The sequence below is a fragment of the Fukomys damarensis genome, unplaced genomic scaffold, assembly GCF_012274545.1.
Source record: "Fukomys damarensis isolate Sample0158 unplaced genomic scaffold, DMR_v1.0_HiC HiC_scaffold_10, whole genome shotgun sequence".
Lineage (NCBI taxonomy): Eukaryota > Metazoa > Chordata > Mammalia > Rodentia > Bathyergidae > Fukomys > Fukomys damarensis.
This window is the reverse complement of record NW_022900922.1, coordinates 2,316,733-2,340,261: the sequence shown is the minus strand read 5'-3', so window position 1 is coordinate 2,340,261 and position 23,529 is coordinate 2,316,733. Positions and strand designations below refer to the sequence as shown.

Below are 23,529 nucleotides of genomic sequence, written 5' to 3'. Positions count from 1 at the left end.
CTTTTAAAGAGGGTCTTGCTATATATTTTCAGGCTGGCCTCGAACTCAATATGTAGTCCAGGCTGGCTTCAAACTTGTGGCAGTCCTCCTGCCTCAGCCTCCCGAGTGGAAATCAAAACATTAGCAAAAAGAAAACTATAACCACCAGCAATAAAATCATCTTTGAAAAAAATCTTAACATAATTTGAGTGGTTTGAAAGTAGGGTTAAACCTGAACTCCCAGTCAAAGGAAATTCAGTTGTCATTGATAGCAATATTGTCCTTTGAAAGGCAGATATGATTTCTGTATCGCCGGATCAAATGCACTGCTAGATATTAATTAGAAAACACAAGCATTTTGGGGTATCAGAAGGGGTTCAATTCGCCCTCCCTTCTCCAGTGAGCTCATGGAGTGCAGGCAGGGCTGTCCTGAGAGCAGAGGAGGGCAGTTTAGTTTCCCCATCAGTGTCCTGACCACCAGCAGCGAGCACAGCGGGAGAAAAAGCAACAGCCCCTGTCTCGGACCTGTATGAGGATAGCATGCAAGGAGACCTCTGAAAAATGTGAGCAGAAGAAAGCTTCTTTCCACACTCATCATTCAACCCAAAAGCTTTATACAAATTTACACTGTTTTTCTATTACTTTACCAATATGTGAAATCAAACCTTTTTACGTAACACTCCTTTAACAGAACTTTGAGCTTTGTAAATACAGTTATACATTGAAAACTTAGAAAAGCCACAGGTCCTTTTCTGTCAATCTTTCTTGATCAACCTCTCAACAGTCCCTGCCCTAGGAAATCCCATCACATATTTCTTCACAGAATGAGTCAGAGAATGAATGTTGTGAGTGGACGACATTCCCGACACTTGCTCAAAGTAAACTAACTCAGACGACAGTAAGTGGGTGTCAAATCACCTGACGACTGAGCTGCGCTCACCCCTCCCAGCACAGCATGCACTTTCTTTACTACACGTGCCACAGGCCCCTGGTCAGCAGGATTCCAGAGATCCTGGGTGAACTGAAACCCGTTTGTTTTCTTGGCATCAAGACCAGACTTGATCGTTAAGCCAGACTCTGATCTCTGGACAGGAACCTGAATGTTCTAGGTCCCGCCCGATTCATATTTCATATGTATAGAAATTGTAATTTCAAGGTTAGGAGTCTTTTTTTGAACACAGGGTCTTGCTATGTAGTTCAGGTTGGTCTTGAACTCACTAGGTAGCCCAGTCTGGCCTTGAACTCACAGCAGTCCTCCTGCCTCAGCCTCTCGAGTGTTGGAATTACAGGCATGGTTCATACTCAGTGTAGACCACAGACCTTGTGCCTGTCATCTAAAATTTTAATTCCAATTAGGAAGAGGTACTGGCCTCACCATATGTTCCCTTCAGAACAGTTTCCAAGAATGTGAAATCAAGGAAAAAAGTTACTTCTGTCTTACTTCAAGTAAAAATAATAAACAACAGAGGAAACAATCTAACCTCAAAGTACTTTTCTGGGATCAAGGGCAGAAGAAATAACTTTTTTATTTAAGACTCAGAAACTAAGTATTATCTTACAGATCTTCCAACAAGAAGGTACAATTTGAACCTTGTAAAGCCTTTTCTTTTTTCCATAATTTCAAGAGGCTCTCTATTCTCTGTCCTTCAGCAGTAAAGATCCTCCTCGCCCCAGACTCTTCAACCCCCTTCATATTTTTTTGGTTTTCGTGTTTTGTTTTTCTGGTACTGGGAACAGATTTTGGTCCTTGTGCTTGCCAGGCAGGCGGCAGAACCACTGAGCTGAATCCCCGGTCCTCAACCCCTTCATCTTTGAACCCCAGTCCGCCCATCAAATTCAGTTTAAAAGATTAGTTCGCCCCCAAGCGTGTACAGATTAAGTCACTAAAGGCAAATTTACATGGATCTTTCACCTCTTTTCCATTATTATAGATTAAGCCACGTACCCTTATGCTACAACCGTACAGTTTAAATGCCTTATCATTCTGCTGGGTCGCTGTTGTGCTCCTGAGCGGCAGCAGCCTAGGGAAGCTGTTCCTTGGGATTTGGTTCACAGGCACTGGACCCCTCCAGCCAAGAGAGAAGGAAGCCCGGCCACTGTGCTGGGTGCGGCAGACCTTGGCGTCATCCGTGTGGTGCTGGATTTAGGCGCGCGTAGAATGCAAGAGTTGTGGGGTCAGGAAGGCTTCACCCAGATTTCTGAAGAAGGCCTGGAGGCCAGGCAGTGCATGAAGCTGGACGTGCAACAGACCGTGGACTGTCTGAGGAAAACTGTACGGCGGGAGCAGAGCCGGCCCAGGAAAGAAGCCTCGGGAGGTACAACCACTGAAAGTGCTGCGGAGGCAGTCACTCAAGCCCTCTGAAGTTCACACCTTGCACAGATTGCCTTGGATGCTGGACTTGGAACTACAGGACCTAACGTTTGCCCTGCTGGAGTTTGGACTTGCTTTGGTCCCACTTCTTTGTGTTCTCCTATCTGTACCTTTTGGAGTAGCAATGTCTATCCTGTGCCATTGAATGCTGGATGTATTTAACTTTCTTTTCATTTGTACAGGGGCTTGCAGCTACGAGTGTGCCTTAAATCTCAGCGGAGACTTGGGACTTGGACTTTACAGTAATGCTGAAACTGTTAGGATTTTAGCAACTCTTGGAGACGGACTAAATGCCTTTTTCATAAAGGGATGTGCATGAGCCTTTGGGGAGCCAGGGGGCAGAATGTTATGGCCTGTGCCTAGATGTCCCCCCAAAGCCTCCTGCAGTCATAGGTGGGGCTTTTTCAGACGTGACTGAACCTAAAGTGTGATTGAGGGCGGGGGATTTAGCTCAGAGGTACTGTTGCCTGCCTCACATGTGCAAGTTCTCGAGTTTGACCACTGGTACCAAAAAATAAAAAATAAAAACAAAAATAAGAAAAGGAAGGAAGGAAGGAAGGGTGAGTGATTGATTCATAGTGCAATGGTAGGATTAGAGGTGTTAGGATTAAGGGTGGGTGATTACCACATCAGTCCACTGATTGGTTTGGCACCACCTTTGGTAGCCTGGATACAATATAAGGGACAGAAAGGGCTTGCCCTGTCCCTTGTTGATTTGCTGCCTTCTGCCCACCATGGACTGTTTCTCCTCTGCCATGCTCTCTGCCGTGCCACCCTGCCTCAGAGCCAGCCAATTATGGACTCAAACCTCTACAAACTTTTCCCCTTTAACTTTGGGGGTTGGGTATTTTGTCTCAGCAATGAGAGAGAAGTGACTGAAGTATAAACTAAAGTCATAAAGTATTCCTCTTTAAATTTTTTCAGCTACTTAAAATTGTAAAAATCATTCTTTGTGGGCCATACAAAAAACAAGCAGTAGGCTAAATTTGACCTAAAGGCTGCAGTTTATTGACCCTTGACACTATAAAAAGCACTTTACTGAGTAAGTTCTATTATCATTCTCCTTAGACTTCTTTCTCTCTCTCTCTCTTACTTTAACTAAAAAGTATAATGTATTTCATTTCATCTTTTTGTTCCATTACAAGGATTTTTTGCATCTGCCTCAGTCAAATGATTAATCATTTATATAATATGGGGGTTATTTACCTAAATATCTGAAAGCTTACGTGTTACATAATATTGTCCTTTCAAGGGCAATTTGTCTAGAATCTCTGCTTATTATAATTTCCCTCAATCTGGATATTTTGTTCCAAAGTGATAAGATCTATATTTCACATCTTCCAATATCTCAGGTGTATAAATGATTTATTGAAAGGAAAAAACAGAATAAACAGTCAAGAGAATTAGCCAAAGATGCTTAAGGGCAGAGAGATGAATGTATCAATGCCTTTTTACAAACTTGTTATCTATAAAGGGAGTAAGGAAGCCAACACAAACTTAGGTGTGAAAGTTGAGATTAGATACTGGTTACTTACTGAGAAAATAGGAATTAAATATGAATGGGTGGGAGAAAAAAACTTTTTTTTTTAAACAGTCAAGAGAATTAGCCAAAGATGCTTAAGGGCAGAGAGATGAATGTATCAATGCCTTTTTACAAACTTGTTATCTATAAAGGGAGTAAGGAAGCCAACACAAACTTAGGTGTGAAAGTTGAGATTAGATACTGGTTACTTACTGAGAAAATAGGAATTAAATATGAATGGGTGGGAGAAAAAAACTTTTTTTTTTTGGTACCAGGGATCGAACTCATGAAAAAACCTTTTTTAAAATAAATAGTAAGATCGTCTTCCTCTTAGAACCTCTTAGATGCACAGAATTCCCACAGGGGTGGTATGATGAGTTACTTGGTGGTTTCCTCTGGCTCCTACAGCTGAGAGATGAGGACATTACTCAAACTTCTCTAGGCAAGACTGAGTACACTATGTAAACTAGATACTGTACTTGAAGATGCCTCATATAAAAAGATGCGTACACGATGTTTTTGCTAATATTTTTGAAGCTTGTCATCAGTTTACCATCAATGGTTTAGGTCTCTCTACTGTGGTGCAGTAAACTAGTTATGTAGAAATTACACAGAGAATGCTGGTAAAAATATGGACTACCTGGCCTCTCTGCTTTCATCTTTAGAGAAGTGTACAAACAACCCTGTCAAAGGTGATGTCGGCGTCTCTTTCTAACACTTGTCATAAGCATCCTGGGCTTTTGCATGGCCCTCTCGCTGGGCTTGACAGGGCAGTGGCCTAAGATACACACAGACCTCAACATGAAACGACCCACTGAGAACACAAGGTACATTTCTGATCCTCGCTACTTACGTAAACTTACAGGCCCGACTCTCATTTTATGACTAAAACTGAATGGAAACGCAAGCTCATTTTTCATATGATATTTGCTTACAATGCAAACTACGCCATTTTCAGACTTGCTGGGAATAACAGTTGTAAGCGTACACTTTTAGCTTGTGAATTCTGTGTATGACATACAGTATGGCGTTTAGAACAAGGAAAATTGTTTTCAATACGATTTACAAAATCAATACTTCATACCTCATTAGGATCATGTTAAGAGCACTGCAGGCCTTAAAACTTCATCAAAAGATGAATAAAAAATACTGAACTAATTTACTTTAAAGGATAAGCTTCTTTAAAATAAATAATGAGTCTTGAAAATTAAGGCAAAGAACAAATATGAGATTTATGGTTCTACTTTTAAAACAAACAAAAGGAGTGGACAACTACTTCATCTGTTACCATCACTCGTTGGTTTCACCAAGCCCCTGGCAGTGTCTTTGTTTCACAGGTACACAATAAAACTACGTTCCATCTGCATCTTTGTTCTGTACCAGCAATAGACAACGCGTGCTTGGGAAGGTATAACATCACCTCTGCGTGGTCTGATGGTTCATCTTGGATGTCAATTTGAGTGAACCGAGAAACGCCAAGTAAATTAGTAAAGCGCATTTCTGGGTGTGTCTGTGAGGCTGTTTCCAGACGTGATTGGTGCGTACAGCAAACTGCGGAGAGACGCACCCTGCATGTGGACAGCTCTGAGGCTAGGGGCCTGGATACAACAGAAGTGGAAGGAGGAGGAAGCCCACCAGCCGGGCTCCTTCCCTCTTTACTTCCTGGCTCCCAGGAGGTGAGCAGCTTTCCGGTATCACACCCTACAGACACGGTGGCTCTCTGCCTCACCTCAGGCCGCCTGGCCACAGCTGGAAACTTCTGAAACCATGAGCCAAAATAAACCTTTCCTCCTTTAACTTGTTTTCCTGTTATTTTTCACAGCAAAAGAAAGTTGACTACTATACTGGGTGAAGTATGACAGTTACTCTATCCAATATACAGTTTCTTATTTACTAAGACCTTAGAACATTATGGAGAAACAATGTTATGTGCTTGTCTTTATAAGCAACAAGAAAAACAACAGGAAAACAATGATTCTATATGTTAAAGCAAAAAGCATTTGGAGGAAAAAACCAATAAAAACTTGAAGAGCTTTCAAAACAAAGCTTTACCCTACATGTTCATTCTGAAAACGCCTGAAGAATTCTAAATCTATTAGGGAAGGACAGAAAAGGTTAAGTTTTAGTTGTCTCACCGTGAGTTGAACCATTTATACTTACATCTTGTCTTGGCCAGCACCAACTCTCAGAGTCAATCTGGGGATAACTGGACTTGGGGCTGGAACGACTGGTTCCACCTTTATCTGCGGAAATTAGCACAGTCCAAGTCAGTATAGGATTTCCCTACAACAGCACCAACCAGCGCTTCTCCTTCCCAACCCCTACAAACATAACAAGCGTAAGCCACAAATACACCTAAAATGCTAGACATAATGACAATCTGGCCTAGTCTCTATTTTGTTCTCAATAACTGAAGGCCATTTTGCATCATGAGAAATTCTATGAACTTTCATCATAATAAGTAAATAGGGCAGTTATTTCTGTTTTATTGCTTTGGGTTGATTTCCTGAGTTCTGTTATACCGTTTTAAACAAAAATTGATATTCAGAGCAATTTTTGGAATATTTACATAACCGCCAGGTTTAACATGAACAGAAAACCTACAATGTTGTGTTCCTGTTTATGGAACCTGACAAACATTCAACTCGCTGTTGTGAAGTTTGCTTTATCGCATGTGAAAGCTGAGAGCCCAACTGCGACTGCAGCACCTGAAACTCTTCTGTTTTTGGCCAGAAGTAAAAAGATCTGAAATGCTGCAAAATAAAAAACTGTATTTCTTCTGAAAAAGGGTTTGTAGTGATTCCTGAAAAAGTTGAAGAATTCACAAATATCTGAGCTATTAAGAAAACACAGGATTAAGCGCCACATTAAAGGGTCTCCACAAGTTTTTGTTTGAAGATTTTCTGGTATGATAAATAGTTTGAATAAGCTAAACAAAAACTCTGTGGCTCCAAATTATTATTTACATCGATGTTCAATGGGGACTGGACTGGCATTTTCAGTGGGACAATTCTTAGTTGCACGTGACCGTCCCAGGCACTGAGAGATGTCCAACACCCACGGTCCTGGAATACTTTGTACCAGCAGCTTACTGCTAAGTCAATGAAAATTAGCTGCCAAGCACTGATTACGTATGTTAAGAATTAAATCACAATAGAAGTGTGCTGGTTCTAATACTGATCAGTAGATTATATCATACACTGATCTGAACATGGGCCAAATCTAGTACTTTCTCTTACGTATGTCTCCTCCAAGAGTTTTGCTTAATCCACCATCATATCAAGATCTGCTTTGACCAATCGCTTGCACAGCGCCTGGCTGGCATGCAGGAGGTGCTCAATAAACATCCTTGAATTCACACTTTATCTTGAATGTCCCTCATCTCTCATGTCTCTTGGTTAATTCCACTGTTTATCCACAACCAACTTGAAACTATCATTCAGAGCAATAAGTGACACCAAAGAAAAATTTACGCCTCCCACTAGCAGTTCATCTGGATTTCCAGTTCACTCGGCTATGGGCTGACACCACGTCTGTTTTGTTTACTGCTATTGCCCCGTGTCTACTAAGTGCTTAAGACACATATAAAGCATGAATATGAAGCAATGAATCTAAAACTTTACTAAAGACCACTACCAGCAAACTTCGTAGGAAAAAGTATCAAGGTCCCTAGGCAAGAGAACTCCTTCAACTTCCTACAAACACAGACTTTCCTGCACCCGCTTTTATAACTAAAGCCCATTTCTTCGAGGTTTTAAAGACTATTATTTATTCATTAGCTTAATTATTTACAGTATCCTGAACCTACCTGGGCAACTAATTATTTTTATCTATGTTTTGAATGTGTTCAGCCCTATCTTTAAAAAAACTACCTTCCCTTTAACCTCTGGCTAACAGCCCCTCACATTTTTCAATCTTTATTCACTCCATTGTCTGTTTCTTTGCTCCTTATTTATTCCTCAACCCGCTCCAATCTAGTTTCTTCCCCCAGGCCAGCCATTACAAGCACTCTCTGCAGACACTAACTACTTCCGGGACCGGCATGTTTCCCGTCACAGGCTCCTGTGCTCCTTCCTTCTCTGCGCGAAGACCTCTACTTTTGCCTCGTCTTATTTGCTCCTCTCATCATTCCAGCTTCCTCTGGGATCTCATCCATTTCCACGGCTTCAACTGTGGATTTTACATATGTTACGGCTTTAAAGTTTCCCTTTCTAGACTAGCACCGACTGCACGTAGGACCAAATGTAAGGTCGTCTACGAGACATTTCCACGTAGCAGCGATCCTGTAGGTATGTCGTCTCAAACATCCACTTTTTTTCGGAGTGTCATGGATTGAACTGTGGGCCTCCTGCACGCCAGCCAAGCACATTAAAACCCAAATCCTTTTTTGTGGGGGTACTGGGGATCGAACTTGGGACCAAGAACTTTTGAGGCAAGCGTGTCACCACTGAGCTAAATCCCTATCCCCAAATCTTAATTTATCAATGTCCCTAAAAAACTGTCAGTTCAATATCCTCACTTTTGTCTGAGGTCGTTCATTTGCCCAGCCCCACAATACTGTACAGCAGATTTTCCTCAAGGACCCAGAGGATCAAAAGTCACGAGGTGGGGTAGGTAGAGCAAGACCCATTCGTAACTATCTAGGTTTTTCTGTTGCGTTCACTTTTTCCTTTTGGGAGGCAGGGACAACACGGCATTCCACATCTAAACAAATCTGAGAACCAAAGGTCCAGTCTCTTATTTTGTAAACTACTGAGACTTCTATACTTTTGTCACCTTTTATGTCCTCTGTAGGAGAATCAACAAATATAGCAAAAATTAATAAACATTTATAACCCACTTACAATTCGCCAGGTATTATACTTGGTTATTTTCCAGATATTTTCATCTGGAGAATGTTTTAACTGCACATTTTAACAAATGTGCAGGGCAGACATTATTGGCTTGGTTTTACAGATAAACTGATCATATATGGAGTAACCATTTTTCTTTTTTTCATTTTGTTTTCATATTTCATTTGAAAATTATGCAAACAGCAAAACTGGGATTGAATATGGTCTTTTTGATGGAGGGAATAAAAAATTATATAAATTTTTAAAAATGAATTTATATAAGCTACATAAATTCCCTATATCTGTTCAATTAGAAACATTTTAGGTTTTACAGGTAATGAGGTATTATAAATATTCCTTTTAAAATTAATTTTAAACCAATAAAAAACATAAAAATTGTACAAACATGGGGTTACATGTGCTGTTTCAATGCATGCATATGCTGGGTACTACTTACATCTTTATTCAAATATTTATATTGTTTATTTTTATTTTTTGCAGTACTTGGGATTGAACATAGGGCCTCATGCGTGGTAGGCAAGCACTGTAACCCTAAGTGAGACCCCAGCCCCATTTATCATTCATTTCCTTATAGTGAAAACTTCCACAATTCTTTTGTTTAGCTTTTTAAATATGCAGTACATTATCCTATTCTCTAGCCGCCCTCTTGTGCAGCAGACCAGAACTTCCTGCTCAGTAATACTAATTCCTTCAACTCACAATACTATTGTTCAAACACAACATTTTCTAAAGCTTTTTTATTTAAATGAAGCCGTTTCCCCATGTTTAAAAGTTCTGCATTACTATTAATTTGCTTTGCAGTGTGCGTTTGGCCCATTTCTTCACCACACTACAGAGTAACTGTAACCTGCGTTTGTATCCATAGCCCAGGTACGTTATTAGACTTGATCTTTGCAACTCTGTAAGGTGGGTGTGGAAGGTATTATTCCCACATAATGATGGGCTCAGGAAGATTAAGTAGTCGGTCCAGAGTTACAAAGTTAATAAATAAATGGCCTAAATCTGGGTCTCCTAACACCAAATTCATCTCCGTTTCCACCATATGGCTTCTTGATTCTCTGACATGGAACCGCTTGCTTTCTTTGCAAAGGTCTCATGATAAATGACATATTCTTTGACATGGCTAGGGTTAGCTGTATTTTCTTCTCTATGAAAGGCTAATTTATATAGAAACTGAGATAAATTTTGACATTCAACTAAACTGGTTGTGTATTTGATGCTGTCTTAAATCAAGTCATGCCTACCTATGACCCACTACTTAAATGATATAATACGTAAGAAATAAGCAAATGAAAATGTTGGTATCACTAAAAACAGTATGAATGTGTCCTGAAAACAACAGGTATTCACTCAACTGGCAGAATTAATGAATAATTCTGCTACCTCAGCTCAAAATTTTATCTGTAATTACAGAGACCGCATCATCCAAATAGACACCTCAGTGAAGAAAGGAGCTATCAATTATGCCATAAAACAGATGTAAACTAAGATTGCTTCAGGCAAAGTAGGACAAATGGTAATTGCCTACAAACTACTTAAGCACTTTGATTTTATTCTTGAGGAAATTAAATTTAACCTGAAAAAATTCAGAGGAGTGTAAAGAAAGATCAATAAGAATTTTTTTTAAAAGCAAAAGACTGGGCTGGGGATTTAGCTCAGTGATACTATGTCTGCCTCGTAAGTGCAAGGTCCTGAGTTTGATGCCCATACCAAAAAATAAAAATAAAGATTAATGAGGATACTAACACTTTAGATATAGAACACAGTTTCTGAATAAAAATTTCTTCTCAGATTTTTAACTTTATCTGAATGCTTGTAGAAATAAAGACAAAGAGGCTTTCTACAAATACAGCATAAAATAATTTATGTCTACTTCCCAGGAAACAAACTAAATGATAGTTACTTTGATTAAATAGTACAACACACGCCACCTTTTAATGTCACGAAGCCAAACTCTAGGGACAACTTGAGTTTGTAAGGGTTAAAGTGAAAGAGCAGCACTTGGGAGCGGTGCTGCGAATGGGGGCGAGCAGAAGAGCATTTACAGTGGATTACTGAGCCTCCCAACTCGCCAAAGAGGTAAAGCCCAGCAGTATGAGACTCCTTTGTAGCTAACTAGAAATACATTGTCAGTGGATTTGTCCAGTTTTATGTATAAGCAATACTTCTTTCACCTGAACTAATACTAGTAGTCATATAAGCCCCTTATTGCCATGTGCTGCATTTTGCTAATCTTCAAGGATTTAGCGTCTTTGCCACATACCTCAGGGCACCAACTGATAAAGCTCTGACTCTCCATTTTTCCAGGACACCAACAGTGCGGCCTTGCAAAAAATGAAAATCGCTCAAGAGATTTAAAGGGGAAATTTATTTTTAAAATCCTGACTTGAAGCAAAGAGGTGGATTTTTTAAAAGCTTTATCTATAAAGAATCAGTTTAAATTTAAATTCTATCTTGGAACTCTTTCATGCATTCCAGCTTTAAAGTTTATCTTTGCACGGGGACTTTCTACAAAGGTAATGGGCAGCTTTGTCAATATTATCTGTCCAAGGTTTTTTTTTTTTTTCAAATTTTAATGTTGAAGTCCTTTCATTAAAAAAAAAATATGTATGTATTAGCTCGGGTAGTAGCAAGTTCAGCTAGCACTAGTTCCGATTTCCATCTACGGTGATATGTCGGAAAACTAACCCACAGATGCTACTGATGAAAACTCTAGTTTAACCACCTAACATTTTGGATGCTAAACTATGACTGGTAACTTTTCTGCTGATTTTCTTTGCAATTAAGGTCCTCACATTAATTCCCTTTAGAAACCGTCTCATGATATACTGATAAGTTGTTTCAAATATTAACAAGACAGGATGTGCCTGGTTATGGTTAATGATAACAAATGGTGTCCAGCACGGACACTGCAATACACACGGCTGCTGGACAGTGCTTGCCACATATTCATGTGAAGCCATCCTTTCAACTCACAATACTTGATGAAAAATTAAGTTACTTGTTTCCTCTTAGACAGCAGAAACAGGAAAGGAAAATTTCCCCCTTTTACTGCAACACTTCATTTCACCAGTTATGACAGCTGATGAGCAAAGACTAGAAATGAGACTACATTTTTTTAAATAGGAAGAAAGAGGAGCATCTTTGATTAGTGGGCCAAACCAGTAAAGGTATTTAGTATTCTTCGAACTGTTTGAATTCAATACAAGATTATTCAGAAGTAAATCTTAAAAGGATTTGGAGATAGAGTAAAGAAACAGTAAAATTTTTAACTGTTCTGATTACTAATGTCATTAAGGCTTTGAAGATAACCCTTTTGTGCTCTTTAAAACACGGCAGGCAACAACAGGGACACTCTAAGGTTTCTTCAAAGACTGAAGTCTGAGCAAGTTGTGCTGTCACCTCAGTCCTGCATGCTCTCTTCTTACTCATCTCACTAGCACTCTGTGCTTAGACAAGCAGAACAGACAGCGGCTGGCCTGGGAGGTCTGACTGGGCGGGGAAAGCACCAGGCTCTGCGTGGACAGACCTGGCCAAGTCAGCTCCTCCACGCACAGCCGTCGGAAGCCACTCAACCTTTCTGGGCAGTTTTCTCCGTTGTAAAATAGGAACAGCAATAAGTCCCCAGAGCTGCCTGGAGAATTAAATAATGGGGTCTGGCCAGGCCTGGCACTTGAATGCACTCAATAAGTGATAGTGGCTAAAATAATTTATCATCCAGGTGAGTTCATTCAACAACCTATGTTGGCTCAAATGAAAGAATTCATCAGTCAGTAGTATACGCTTTTGGGCTTTCCATTATAAACACCTTTAATTATTCATAAGTAGATTATCAACATTATTAGGTATTTGTAAAAAATTCTGAATTGTCAGTCACCTACTCATCTTGTGTTTTTTTTTGTTTGTTTGTTTTTGGTACCGGCGACTGATCTCAGGTCCTGACACTTTCGAGACAGGCAGCAGATCACCTACTCATCTTAAATGACGCAAACTAGTCTCAATTAGTGTTTTCTATGAGGAGGCCTTTTATACCAACATATTCTTAGGGAAGGTATGAAACAGTAAAAATGGTAAACTATACTTTACAATGATGTTGGTACTGAACGAGAGGCAGAGTTGAAAGGAAGGGAGCAAAGGTCTGAGAGGTTAAGAGACTCTCATGAATAGTTCTCAAGTGGTAGGGCTGGAATTTCCACCTGTTACTGTGAATGCCAAAGCCTGTGCCTATTGTGGACTACTGCTGGGCCCATTTATCCATTGATGCTAACAGCATGATTTGGAGGTAAAACTCTCCTGTGCCATCCATATCACATTCAAATAAGAAATATATTCAAATATAAAAACACAATCCTGCCAGGCGCAGTGGCATATGCCTATAATTCCAGCTTCTTGGGAGGCTGAGGCAGGAAGATCACAAATTTGAGGCCAGCTTGGGAACTTAGCCAGATCCTGCCTTAAAATAAAAAAGAAAAGGGGTGTGGGGTGGAGATGTAGCTTTGTGGTAGTAGAATGCTTGCCTAGTAAGTGTAAGCCCCTTGGTTTGCTCCTCAGCACCACAAAAACAAATCTCATTTGCCGGCTTGACACATGGGTTGTGGCTTATTTTCTATTTAAGATTTAGACACAGATGGGGTATAGCTCCAGGGAAGAATGCTTGGTAGCATGTGATGGGACCCTGGATTCAATCCCTAGCACCATAAAAAACAAGACCAACAACAGATTACAGGTACAAATGTCCGATTCCAATAACATAAATAACAAGATGTTCTCTTATTTATTTTTGTCATAACAATTCATCATCCAAAATGTACTTAAAATACAAAGAGTTTTAATTAAAATAGTCCTGAACATTCATATAAACTCAAAGATCCAAGGCTTGAAATAAACAATTATGTAATGTATATGCTGACATGCAGAGAAACAAAATTTTAAGGAAAAATTTAAACTGCTCTGGAACGTACCATTAGGCTGATCACTGCTAAAGCTCCCGTGGTATATTCATATTTGCTCAACACAATAGCTCTTAACATAGTTTTCTTTAACAGCTAGTCTGGTGCCATTTTAAGTACGTGACAGATCAGACTCCTAACCCTGATTGATGCCTGTTACTCATCACAAAGGGGAACTTCAAGCACACGTACAGGATCTCACTCTGCCCTGTTCTGTCTGTTTTTGAGACGGTCTCGGATTGGCCTCCCACTCACGATGTTCCTATGCTGGGACTAAAGTGCACATCACCATGGCTGGCTTCACTTAGCCCCCGCGCTGGGATCACAGGCGTGGATCACAGGCACCCGGCTCCCATTTTTAACTTAATGTAGGAAAGCACAGTGGCTAGAAACATTAATTATAGCAACTTGCTGACCGGGACTGAAATTCTGGCTCCTGTTCAATCGCTTTCTATGTATGTTATCTTGGTCAAGTGTCTTCCTCTTTCTAAGCTTACAGTGAAAATCATTACAGCGCCCACCTCAGAGGGTTGCCGGAAGGACTAGTTCTCAGCATGGTATTCAGCACATTACAGCAATCACTACAGCAATGTTAAGTACGGTATTACTACTTCACTGTCGTTGTCTCTAAAGATGAAATATCTAAGGTTAAAGAAGCTAAAACAGCGTGTGGGATCTTATCCCAGGTGTGCTGCACTCCAAAGCTCACCCACTCACCGGGCCAACTCTGTTTAACCCGTGGAATCTTCACTCCTCCCTAGCACCGAGGGACCAGAGTGCAGGGCAAAACAAACATGGGAAGATATTTAAATTTTTTATTGTGGATATCTAAGAAGATTCACAGGCCACAGGTAAGTACACTGACACATATCTCAATTCAGGCACATTTTCAGTAACTCACTCTGCTTGGTATTTGGGGGAGCCGAGGGGGGCGGCCAACACAGAAGCCTAATGTACGTGCTAAGAGCCGCCCCCGTCAATGGCACTGCCATGAGCTGCACTACCCTTTATTCTTCCTTCTCCGGGTAAAGAACAAAACTTAAAAAAAAAAATACTAACAAAACAGAAAAATGTTAAAGGGTGTAACAACAGCTGCTTCGCCCATACTGCCAGACTGGGCGCTATGGCCCAAAGAAGTGGCAAACTCTCACATCTACAGTTCTATGGGTAGATTCGGATGGAATAATAACCCATCACCACCGCCATCGATGGCAGCTCCGAGGCGGCATCTGCTCGTGTGCCAGCTGCGGCCGTGTGCACCTCTGCTGTTACCTCACCCGATCCTCCTGTAAGCAACGTGGCCAGTTTCATAAGGTGAGGGTCTGAATTCACGTCTCACTTGACGGGCAGTATTGCTATGTTAAATTCTCATAAGGTATCTGACAACATGGCTAAACTTTTGTCATTTATCTGATCCATAACCCATCAAGTCAGAAGCTGGCTCTTGTATCCTCTGTAAGGTGAAATCTGTGCTACTAGGAACCAAAGCTTTGCTTCCCACAGACGGACCGAGAGACTTTTCCTTCTCAAAGTCATGGATTGCATTTAAACTGTAATCTGATGGGCTTCGCTCAAAGTCATAATGGCAGTCTGAACAACGCTACTGTCTCTCCAAAGTTACGGTGGTGATGAAAGCAACAGTACCAAGTTTGATTTCCTGAGCACTCAGCTGCCAAGTTACTAGGTACATGATGGATAAATGACTAATTGTCAGAGAACATCTCTAACAATAAACATTTCAAAATGTGAAGTATCTGTGGCATAAGTGACTTGGCCTATGCTAGATGTGACCATGGTCTTGAACAAGTCATTTTCAGGGTCAATTTCTCATTCATAAATACTGACATCACTACATGTCTATGTCAAAAATATGTTAGAAGAAAATAAAATGTGTGACAGCACTTTAAAACCCGAGAAGTTGTATATACAACAACAGACTAAGATAATGAAAGTTATTCTTTTTTTTTGGGGAGACAGGGTCTCACTATGTAGTCGAGACTGACCCGGAACTCACTATGTAGCCCAGACTGGTCTCGAACAATGATCCTCCTGCCTCAGCCTCCCAAGATGAAAATTATTTTTAAAATGGAAATAAAAGTTGGGTTTCTGTGTCTTGTTAACTTGTCTGTGTTCAATTATTTGACATCCAAGTTTCCACTCTACTGCTGTATTTCAGAAAAGCCAAGAAAGAAAAAGAAAGAATATAGTTAGGCAGAAAAATGTGAGAGATGCCATCACTGTTGTCATGCAAACTAATTTTTCTAGGAAGTCTGAAGGTAAAAAATATTGCAAAACTACTGGTAATAAATCTGCTGTAGGTCCACTGCACCATATCCAGTATGAAAAAAAATTATGGGCTATTATCTATGTTGTGAAGCTTAAACAAAGACGAGTGCTTCTAGAAGCCAGGGATAGAATCTCTGGGGAGCGCTATCACTTCTTTAGAAAGTTTAAAAGAAAACCGCAAATCAACCAATCAACTGCTATAATAACAATAATAATCATCATCATCATCTCGAGTCCGAGAGGAAGAGCAAAGCTATAACAGCAGAGGCCATATGCTATGTCTACCAGATCTAGGTCTTGGTTCCTACAAAACCCACAGGATTTGATCAGTTTCTTTGGAAGAACCCAATGATTTATACTGATACGGTAAAACATCTCTACTATGTGGAAGTGCCTCTGCTCACTAAACAGACTGCTCGGCCAGACTAGATGTTTGGGCTCCAAAGCAAGATTCAATCTTGTTAAAGCAAACATGGAAACAACAAGGCACACACAGCACGTAGCCCCACGCCCCAGGTAAACGACAGAACGGCTCTCCGGAAGAGAGCTGATTCAGTAGTCCTTCCCTGGCCCGTGCTACCCTCTTAAAGTGGGAGACAGTTTCATAAGCTCAGAAAAGGGGGTGCCTTTTCTGGTACCTAATTGTAAGTATAGGGTAGTATGTAGGAGACTTGATAATTAACAGAAACGTCACTCACAGGTTAAGATTACAGATTTGAAACCTTCCAGAGATTAATACAGTTAAAGTTTACAGTATGTGATCAGACTCCCCTTAAACTGCGCATGTTTACTTCTTTGAGTGTATGTGGGCTTGACTACAAGTGTATGGGTTTAGAATTAAAACGAAACTTTGTAACCTCATTACAGATATATTTCCACGGGGGATTGACGTCTAGAACACAGACGTCATTGCTGGCGCTGTTTACCTGTGTCTCTCACTAGGACTTTGTTCACCTAGTGTCGAGAATGATAAACTGCTTACTTTTTCATGCTTGTGTTTCTCCTTTTCCCTTTCTCTCTTCTCTTTCTCCTTCTCCTTCTTCTCCTTCTCCCTCTCCTTCTCTTTTTTCTCCTTTTCCTTTTCTTTCTTTTTCTTCTTCTCCTTTTTGTCTTTTTTCCGTTCTTTCTCCTTAGGTTTCTCCTTCTCGTCAAACAATTTTTCGGGGAGCATGGGTGACAAGGCAGGCAGCAGGGAAGGGACCCTCACTGGTGCAGCGGGGCTGAACAGGGGCAGAGCCATTTCCTTTGGCGGCAGGACCAGCGGTGCTGGGGGCGCCTTCATCTTATCCTCTCGGCCTTTTTCTTTAGCCCTTTCTTTTTCTCGCTTATCTTTATCCTTTTTACCCTTTTCTCTATCTTTCTTCTTATCTTTATGCTTCTCCTTCTCTTTCCTCACAATTCCATCTTTCAATCTCACTTTTGGATCAACATCTTCAAATTCCTTTATTTTAAACTTATAGGAATCCGAATCTTCATCTTTAAGAAAGTCCTTCCATGGGTATTTTGTTTCCTTGCCAGCTTCCTTTTCTTTCTCTTTCACTTTATCCCTCTCTTTACTTTTCTCTTTACTTTTGTCTTTTTCCCTCTCCTTATCTCTCTGCCTTTCTTTCTTTTTCAATTTAGTCTTTAGCTCTTTTTTCAACTTCTTCTTTACCTCCACCGAGGAAGGCAGCTTGGTTTTCTCCTCATACACTTTGTGGAGAGGCTCAGGAGTGGGAGGAGAAACGGATGGCGAAGAGATGTACGGAAAGTTGGCAGGCATGTTGGGAGGTGTTGCCAGTTTTGCCTTCCGCACAACCTCATCAATTGAGGCATCCATTGTCCATGAGTTATCGGAACTTGAAGTTCCACCCGAAAGAGGGAGAGGAGTGGACCCTGATTTCGTGAAATTGTTCGAGGAAGTGGAAGCTTTTGGAGTGGTGCTCTCTGAACCTGCAATTCTCTTAGGGCTGGTAAAAATGTCTCCTTCGGACTCTGACCCAGAAGAAAACTCGAAAGGATCCGGCTCCCGTTCCGCACAGGCCCGTGCAATCACAGCATCAATAGAGTCATCAATTGTTTTATCTGTTATAACAGCCTTCTTCGGCTGAGTCTCACTGTTTAGCTTCCCAGCATCGGGGGGAGTCTGTGTCTGCTTCACCGGGACAGTCTCTTTACTACTCTTTTCACTTACTGTGGCGGAAGAAGTCCTATTTGGTGTTTCAGGCCTCACGGGTAGCTGGGGGATGTGAGTCAGAATCTTGGGGCTCTTGGGACTTTTGGGGCTTTTGGAACGTCCAGGTGATTTCTTTTCTTTGGATACAGTTTTTGGTGAGCGAATAGGACTTCCGACTATTGCTGGTGATGGGGCAGTCGTTTTAGGTGATTTAGTTTTCTGTCCCGGAGAACTAGCTTTGGTCTTCGCTTTAGGTGCGAATGCCTTTGACTCTGATGGTTTCGCAGCTGGAATCTGTGATTTTGCTACTGGAGCCAACATCGGCGGCTCGGGTGACGGAGGTGCTGGGTCAGCGCTGTCCTGCACATGGACCGGAGAGAGCATCGGCGGGATCTTCTGCGTATTTATCGAGCTGAGTGGCTCTCGAGCTTCCAACAGTGCCACGTCCAGGGTGTCGCCCTTAGTGCTTAACAGTCGGGGTCGCTTCACGGCGGGCAGCTCTTCAGCTTCGGGGCTGTCCAGTGGTCTCTTACCCAGGGAATTCTCATCATTAATAACCTCCTCTTCCTCCTCCAGCTCATCATCGTCCTCCAGGGGAACCTGCATGGCTTCTGCGGATGTGCCACCATCAGTGGGCACCTGCTCTTCTTCTTCCTCTGGCAAAGGGAGAAAAAAGAAGGACGATCAGAATGCAACCAAACCTCAGAAATAAAGATAATTCTTCACAAATCATTTCCAGAAAGGAAATTACTGGGTGTGTAAAGCAGTTAAGTTTTCAAGGATCTGCCCAACCTGTGTGCCACCGTGCTTTAAGCCCGCAAATCACTGACGGCGCGTGTACAAAAGGAGAGGAGCCCTTCCAAGTGGTCCGTCCTAACCTCAGGGTCTGGGCTTTGTGAGGCATCTCCAATTCTCCTCTCCCCCTTTATTAATTTTTTTCTTACCTTGAGTAAATACCGTTTATTTCCGTGTTAGGTCCCCGTCCCTCTCTCTGTCCCTCCTTCTTCCCCCCTCTCCCTGTCTTCTGAAAAGGAATACCTATATGTAAGGCCAGGCGGCTGAAGACCTAAAGAAAAATATGGAGGATCGAGTGATAAAGAGATCAAAGGGGCAAGAGCTTTAAAAGGAAGCCTACTACTCAGCCATAAAGAATGAGAAATGAGAGTCATTCATAGGAAAGTGGATACATATTGAGGATATGCTCCCAAGTGAAATAATAAGTCACACACGTGTAAATACTGAATAGTTTCTCTGGTGTGAAAAGCTATAATGGTACATAAGATCCTAATGAGATCATTTACAATGTGAAATAGGAAGAAAAGGGCTAAAGATGTACGGAAAGTGGGAAGGGTGGGGGAAAGGGAATAAGGGAAAAGCAAAAAATAAGAGCATGACACTAGGAGATGTACATAAACGCATCCTGCGAGCTAGAACAATGCAAGTTCAATGCATGAGTACTGCAGCCAGTACTTGGTACCGACCCGATCTTCACCCAGCACCTAAGCAGAAGGGTGAGTGTCACTCCTGACGACTACTTTTCCCACTTCTCCTCCAATTTGATTTGTACACAGCAGTTTTCTTTCTTTTTTTTAATTTAATTCAATTTTTTTTTTGGCTTTTTTTTGAGACAGGGTCTCACTATGAGACCCTCACTAGAGACTGACCCGGAACTCACTATGTAGCCCAGGCTGGTCTTGAACTCACAGTGATCCTCCTGCCTCAGCCTCCCGAGTGCGGGATTGCAGGCATGCGCCACCACCATGCCTGGCTTCTGTTTTCTTCAATGTGTTTTTCCCTGACTACTGTCTTTATTTCCAGGATTATCTGCAGCACATCTCTGCATAGCTCCAAGCATCTTCTAACTAGTTTCTGCTCCCAGGTGTCTTCCTCAGAACCCTTTCACCTCGTGTGATCCAAATAAAAAAGCAGAAGGTGTGGCTTCCTAACTTAAATTCTTCACTGTGCCAGCAGGTGATTAGCAAAGGGCATCATCACCTTGGAGGCGGAGGGTTTTATGGATCTCCTGAGGCTACTCACAGCTCCTGGGAGACCTGGGTTTTCTAAGGGGAAGAGTTCCCTCTAAGGTTACTTGCCTCTAAGGTTATCTACGCTGAGCTTCCACAAAAGCTTTGTTGTGAGGCCAACACCTGTTTGAAAATCACTACTGTAAACTCCAAAAGTCCAACTTCCCTGGCATGACTGTGATCCAGCTGGGTAAGTAACCGGATGTTCACAGTGAGCCCCAGTGCACCATCACCACAGCCAGATATACCCAGGACTGTCACCCTTTCATGTCCGCATGGGGAACTCCCTCAGCCTGGTGACTATTTCTTCTAAGACGCTCGCCAAATGTTGTCATTCTTTTAAAACTTTTTTTGTACCATAGATGGCACTCGGGACCTTGTGTTTATGAGGCAGGCGGCGGCACCATTGAGCTAAATCCCTGGCCCCTAACACTTTTTTTTTAACAACTAGAAATGGCCACTCATACCTTTCGACTCTGTATGCAACAAAGAAAGCTCAGAAGAGTGATGGTGAACCTTTTAGAGATTGAATGCTAAACTGCAACCTAAAACCCTCTCATCTACCACAAAGTGTCAACACTGCAATTAAACCTGAATACTGAGGTTTTAGTTTAGAAAAAAAAAAACAACTCTGGCCAGGCAAAAAACAACTCTTGCTGGGCGTGGTGGCCCAGGCCTAGGCAGGAGGATCTCTGTGAGTTCAAGGCCAGGCTGGCCTCCACAGTGAATTCAAAGCCAGCCTGAACTATGTAATGAGACCCTGTCTCAAAACTAAAAACAGGGCTAGAGATTTAGCTCAGTGGTTCCACCATCTGCCTTGCAAGTACAAGGACCTGAGTTCAATCCCCACACAAAAAAAAAGTAAAACTGAAGAAAAAAGAAAAACTGCATGAACCTCTTTTGCCTTAAAAGGAAAACACAATAACACACATACCATAGGTTCACTACTACTGGCTTAGAATATTTACTCTTTACCCCTTTCCTTTTCTAGACAATACCAGGTTCAGATAATTTGAGTCCTTCCTTCCTCACTCTTGGAATGACAGGATGGACTTAGAATGTGCTCCATTACTAACAGGTAAATACATAAAAATCAGAAAGAAGAGAGCTTTAGGCTATTCACCAAGTGGCTGAAAGTTTTCTAACACTTATTAGTATCATATTTTTAAATTTTAAAGAGACTTGGGCTGGGGATTTAGCTCAGTGGTGCTGCCGCCTGCCTCATAAATGCAAGGTCCTGAGTTCGATCCCTAGTACAAAAAAAAATTTTTTTTTAAAGAGACTTTTCTTACTATAAAGAGGATCATAAATCCCAATGATGCCAAAGCAGAAAAGGTTCTGCCCCAAAGAGTAAAACAGGCTTTTAGAATATGTTAACGTGTGCTTTGTGCCCTAAATCTGGGGGCTAATTTGGATGTGGATTAGTTGAGAGTCCCCTTGAGAGTACCTCAGCAAGGTCGTGAGACAGCAGAGGGAAACTGCTCTAACACACGTAGTTCCTGGAGAGGGGAAACCCTGACTAGTACGGTAGTTCTATTCCTCCAGATGTAAGGCCCATTTTAAAACAAATCCGAACAACTTGAAAATTAGTATTTTCCATACTGTATTGTATGAAACTGAATTATTTTACTACTGTGCAGATTGGAACTGGTAAGATAGCTGGCTATTAGACAGGTAATGCAACTATAAAAATAAATAAATATTTTTAAAAATCTATCATTTGTAGGCCAGGGATTTCGCTCACTGGTGCCACTGACTACCTCGAAAGCACAAGGTCCTGAGTTTGATCCTCAGTACTAAACAAACAAAAACCTATCATTTTCTTTTTCAATGTTAGTTTTACTACATTTGTAGGTGGCTCACTTGTTTTGAGCCTGACATAAATGACATTGTACTGTAACATTTTGTGGCTGCTTTGACCCAACATTATGTTTTCTGAGATTCATCCAAGTTGATGCATTTTCACTACTGTCAAAATGTTCAACACTTATTAATCCAGTCTCTGGGAAGGGAAGTTTCCAAGTTGAGTTAATATATTTTATTTTAGAAATATTACTAATTTAAAACAAATTAATACAGTTGATCTAGTTTATGCCTGCTCTAATGGAAATTCAGGGGATGATGATGCGGGAGTTTTTGGCTTTTTATTGTGTGGATGATTTTAATCCTACGTTCTAAGAGTCTGCAATAAGATAAATATATGATAGCTACTGGACGGCTTGTTCTTTACTTCAGGTAAAGGTTGATTTCAGATTGATAACAGTGGATTGCAATCAAGTATTCTTTTTTTTTTTTGGTACCAGGGATGGAACTCAGGACCTTGTGCTAGAGACAGCAGGTGCGGTGCCACTGAGTTAAATCCTAGCCCTTGCCATAAAGTATCCTTTGCAGGCATGTGAATACGGAGAACCACTTACTAATAATCTATAAGATGTCCCGTGTTTTAATATTTTCCTAGAGTCTTCTGAGGGAATAGTTTTATTATAAAATTGCATAATTTTCAACAGAAATATTACATGATAGTTGATATAATTTCTGTTGTTTCCATGTTTTGAAATCAGAGGAATGGAACCTTTTGTATATATGCGATAAACAAATACTGGAGAAAACACCAGTCCAAGTAAAACTGATTTTTAGTTGTGAGATTTTTAAGCCAGTTCTTCAGCTTCTTAGAGCCTTCTCTCTTGACCCAGCAAATGTGGACATTAGCATCATTCATGGTAAGAACGTGGTGAAAAAATTAATCACAGAAATTCTGAAATTTCAAAATAGTAGTACTGGTCAATAATAGAGCTATCTTATAAAGTTACCCTTGCAATCTCCTTTTGAGAAGATGAAAAAACAAACAAAATCCCTTCTCCCTATAACACTGTAAACCCATAAGACAAAAGCACCAGTCCAGTAAGTTAGCACCTACTGGTCAAAACAGATGCCACACCCGCCATCTGCTCTAGTAACTCTATTCTGCAATGAAGGTGGTCAAAAGTTGTTGAGGAGACGACTTTTTAAAGATACTGGATACTTTAGTAAGAGGAAACCGGTTCTGGATAAGTAGTCATATTTGTGTTGCTCTAGGTGGAGCCAGGAATTAGAAAACTAGTGTCTTGTTTCCTGCTTGTGTTAAAATGTAGCTAAGGTTAAGTGGATATTTATTTTTAATTTGTTTTTCCTGTGATAATTTATTCAAAATTATGATATTCGTTATGATTTTTTTAAATCTTTCTTTGGTTTAATTACTTATTCTTTTTCCCCTCATTGAGTTTATTGGTACATTTTAGGGATACAGTACAGTTACATTCATTGTTGGGATCTTGTACCTTTACATGACCGGTCTTGGTTCTCATTTTTTTTAATATTCGTTATGATTACTAGCACTGTCACTCATCAAAG

The 23,529-nt window shown here is 40.9% G+C and overlaps 1 protein-coding gene across 1 annotated transcript in view; it reads right to left on the bottom strand.

Moving 5' to 3' along the window:
• Taf3 (TATA-box binding protein associated factor 3) overlaps positions 1–23,529 on the bottom strand; it is a 171,853-nt gene that overhangs the window by 29,842 nt on the left and 118,482 nt on the right. The window contains exons 3-4 of the mRNA XM_033761816.1: positions 16,943–18,771; positions 6,033–6,115 (exon numbers count right to left, since the gene is read on the bottom strand). Coding sequence (XP_033617707.1) covers positions 6,033–6,115; positions 16,943–18,771 — 1,912 coding nt within the window. The remainder of the gene's footprint in view (positions 1–6,032; positions 6,116–16,942; positions 18,772–23,529) is intronic.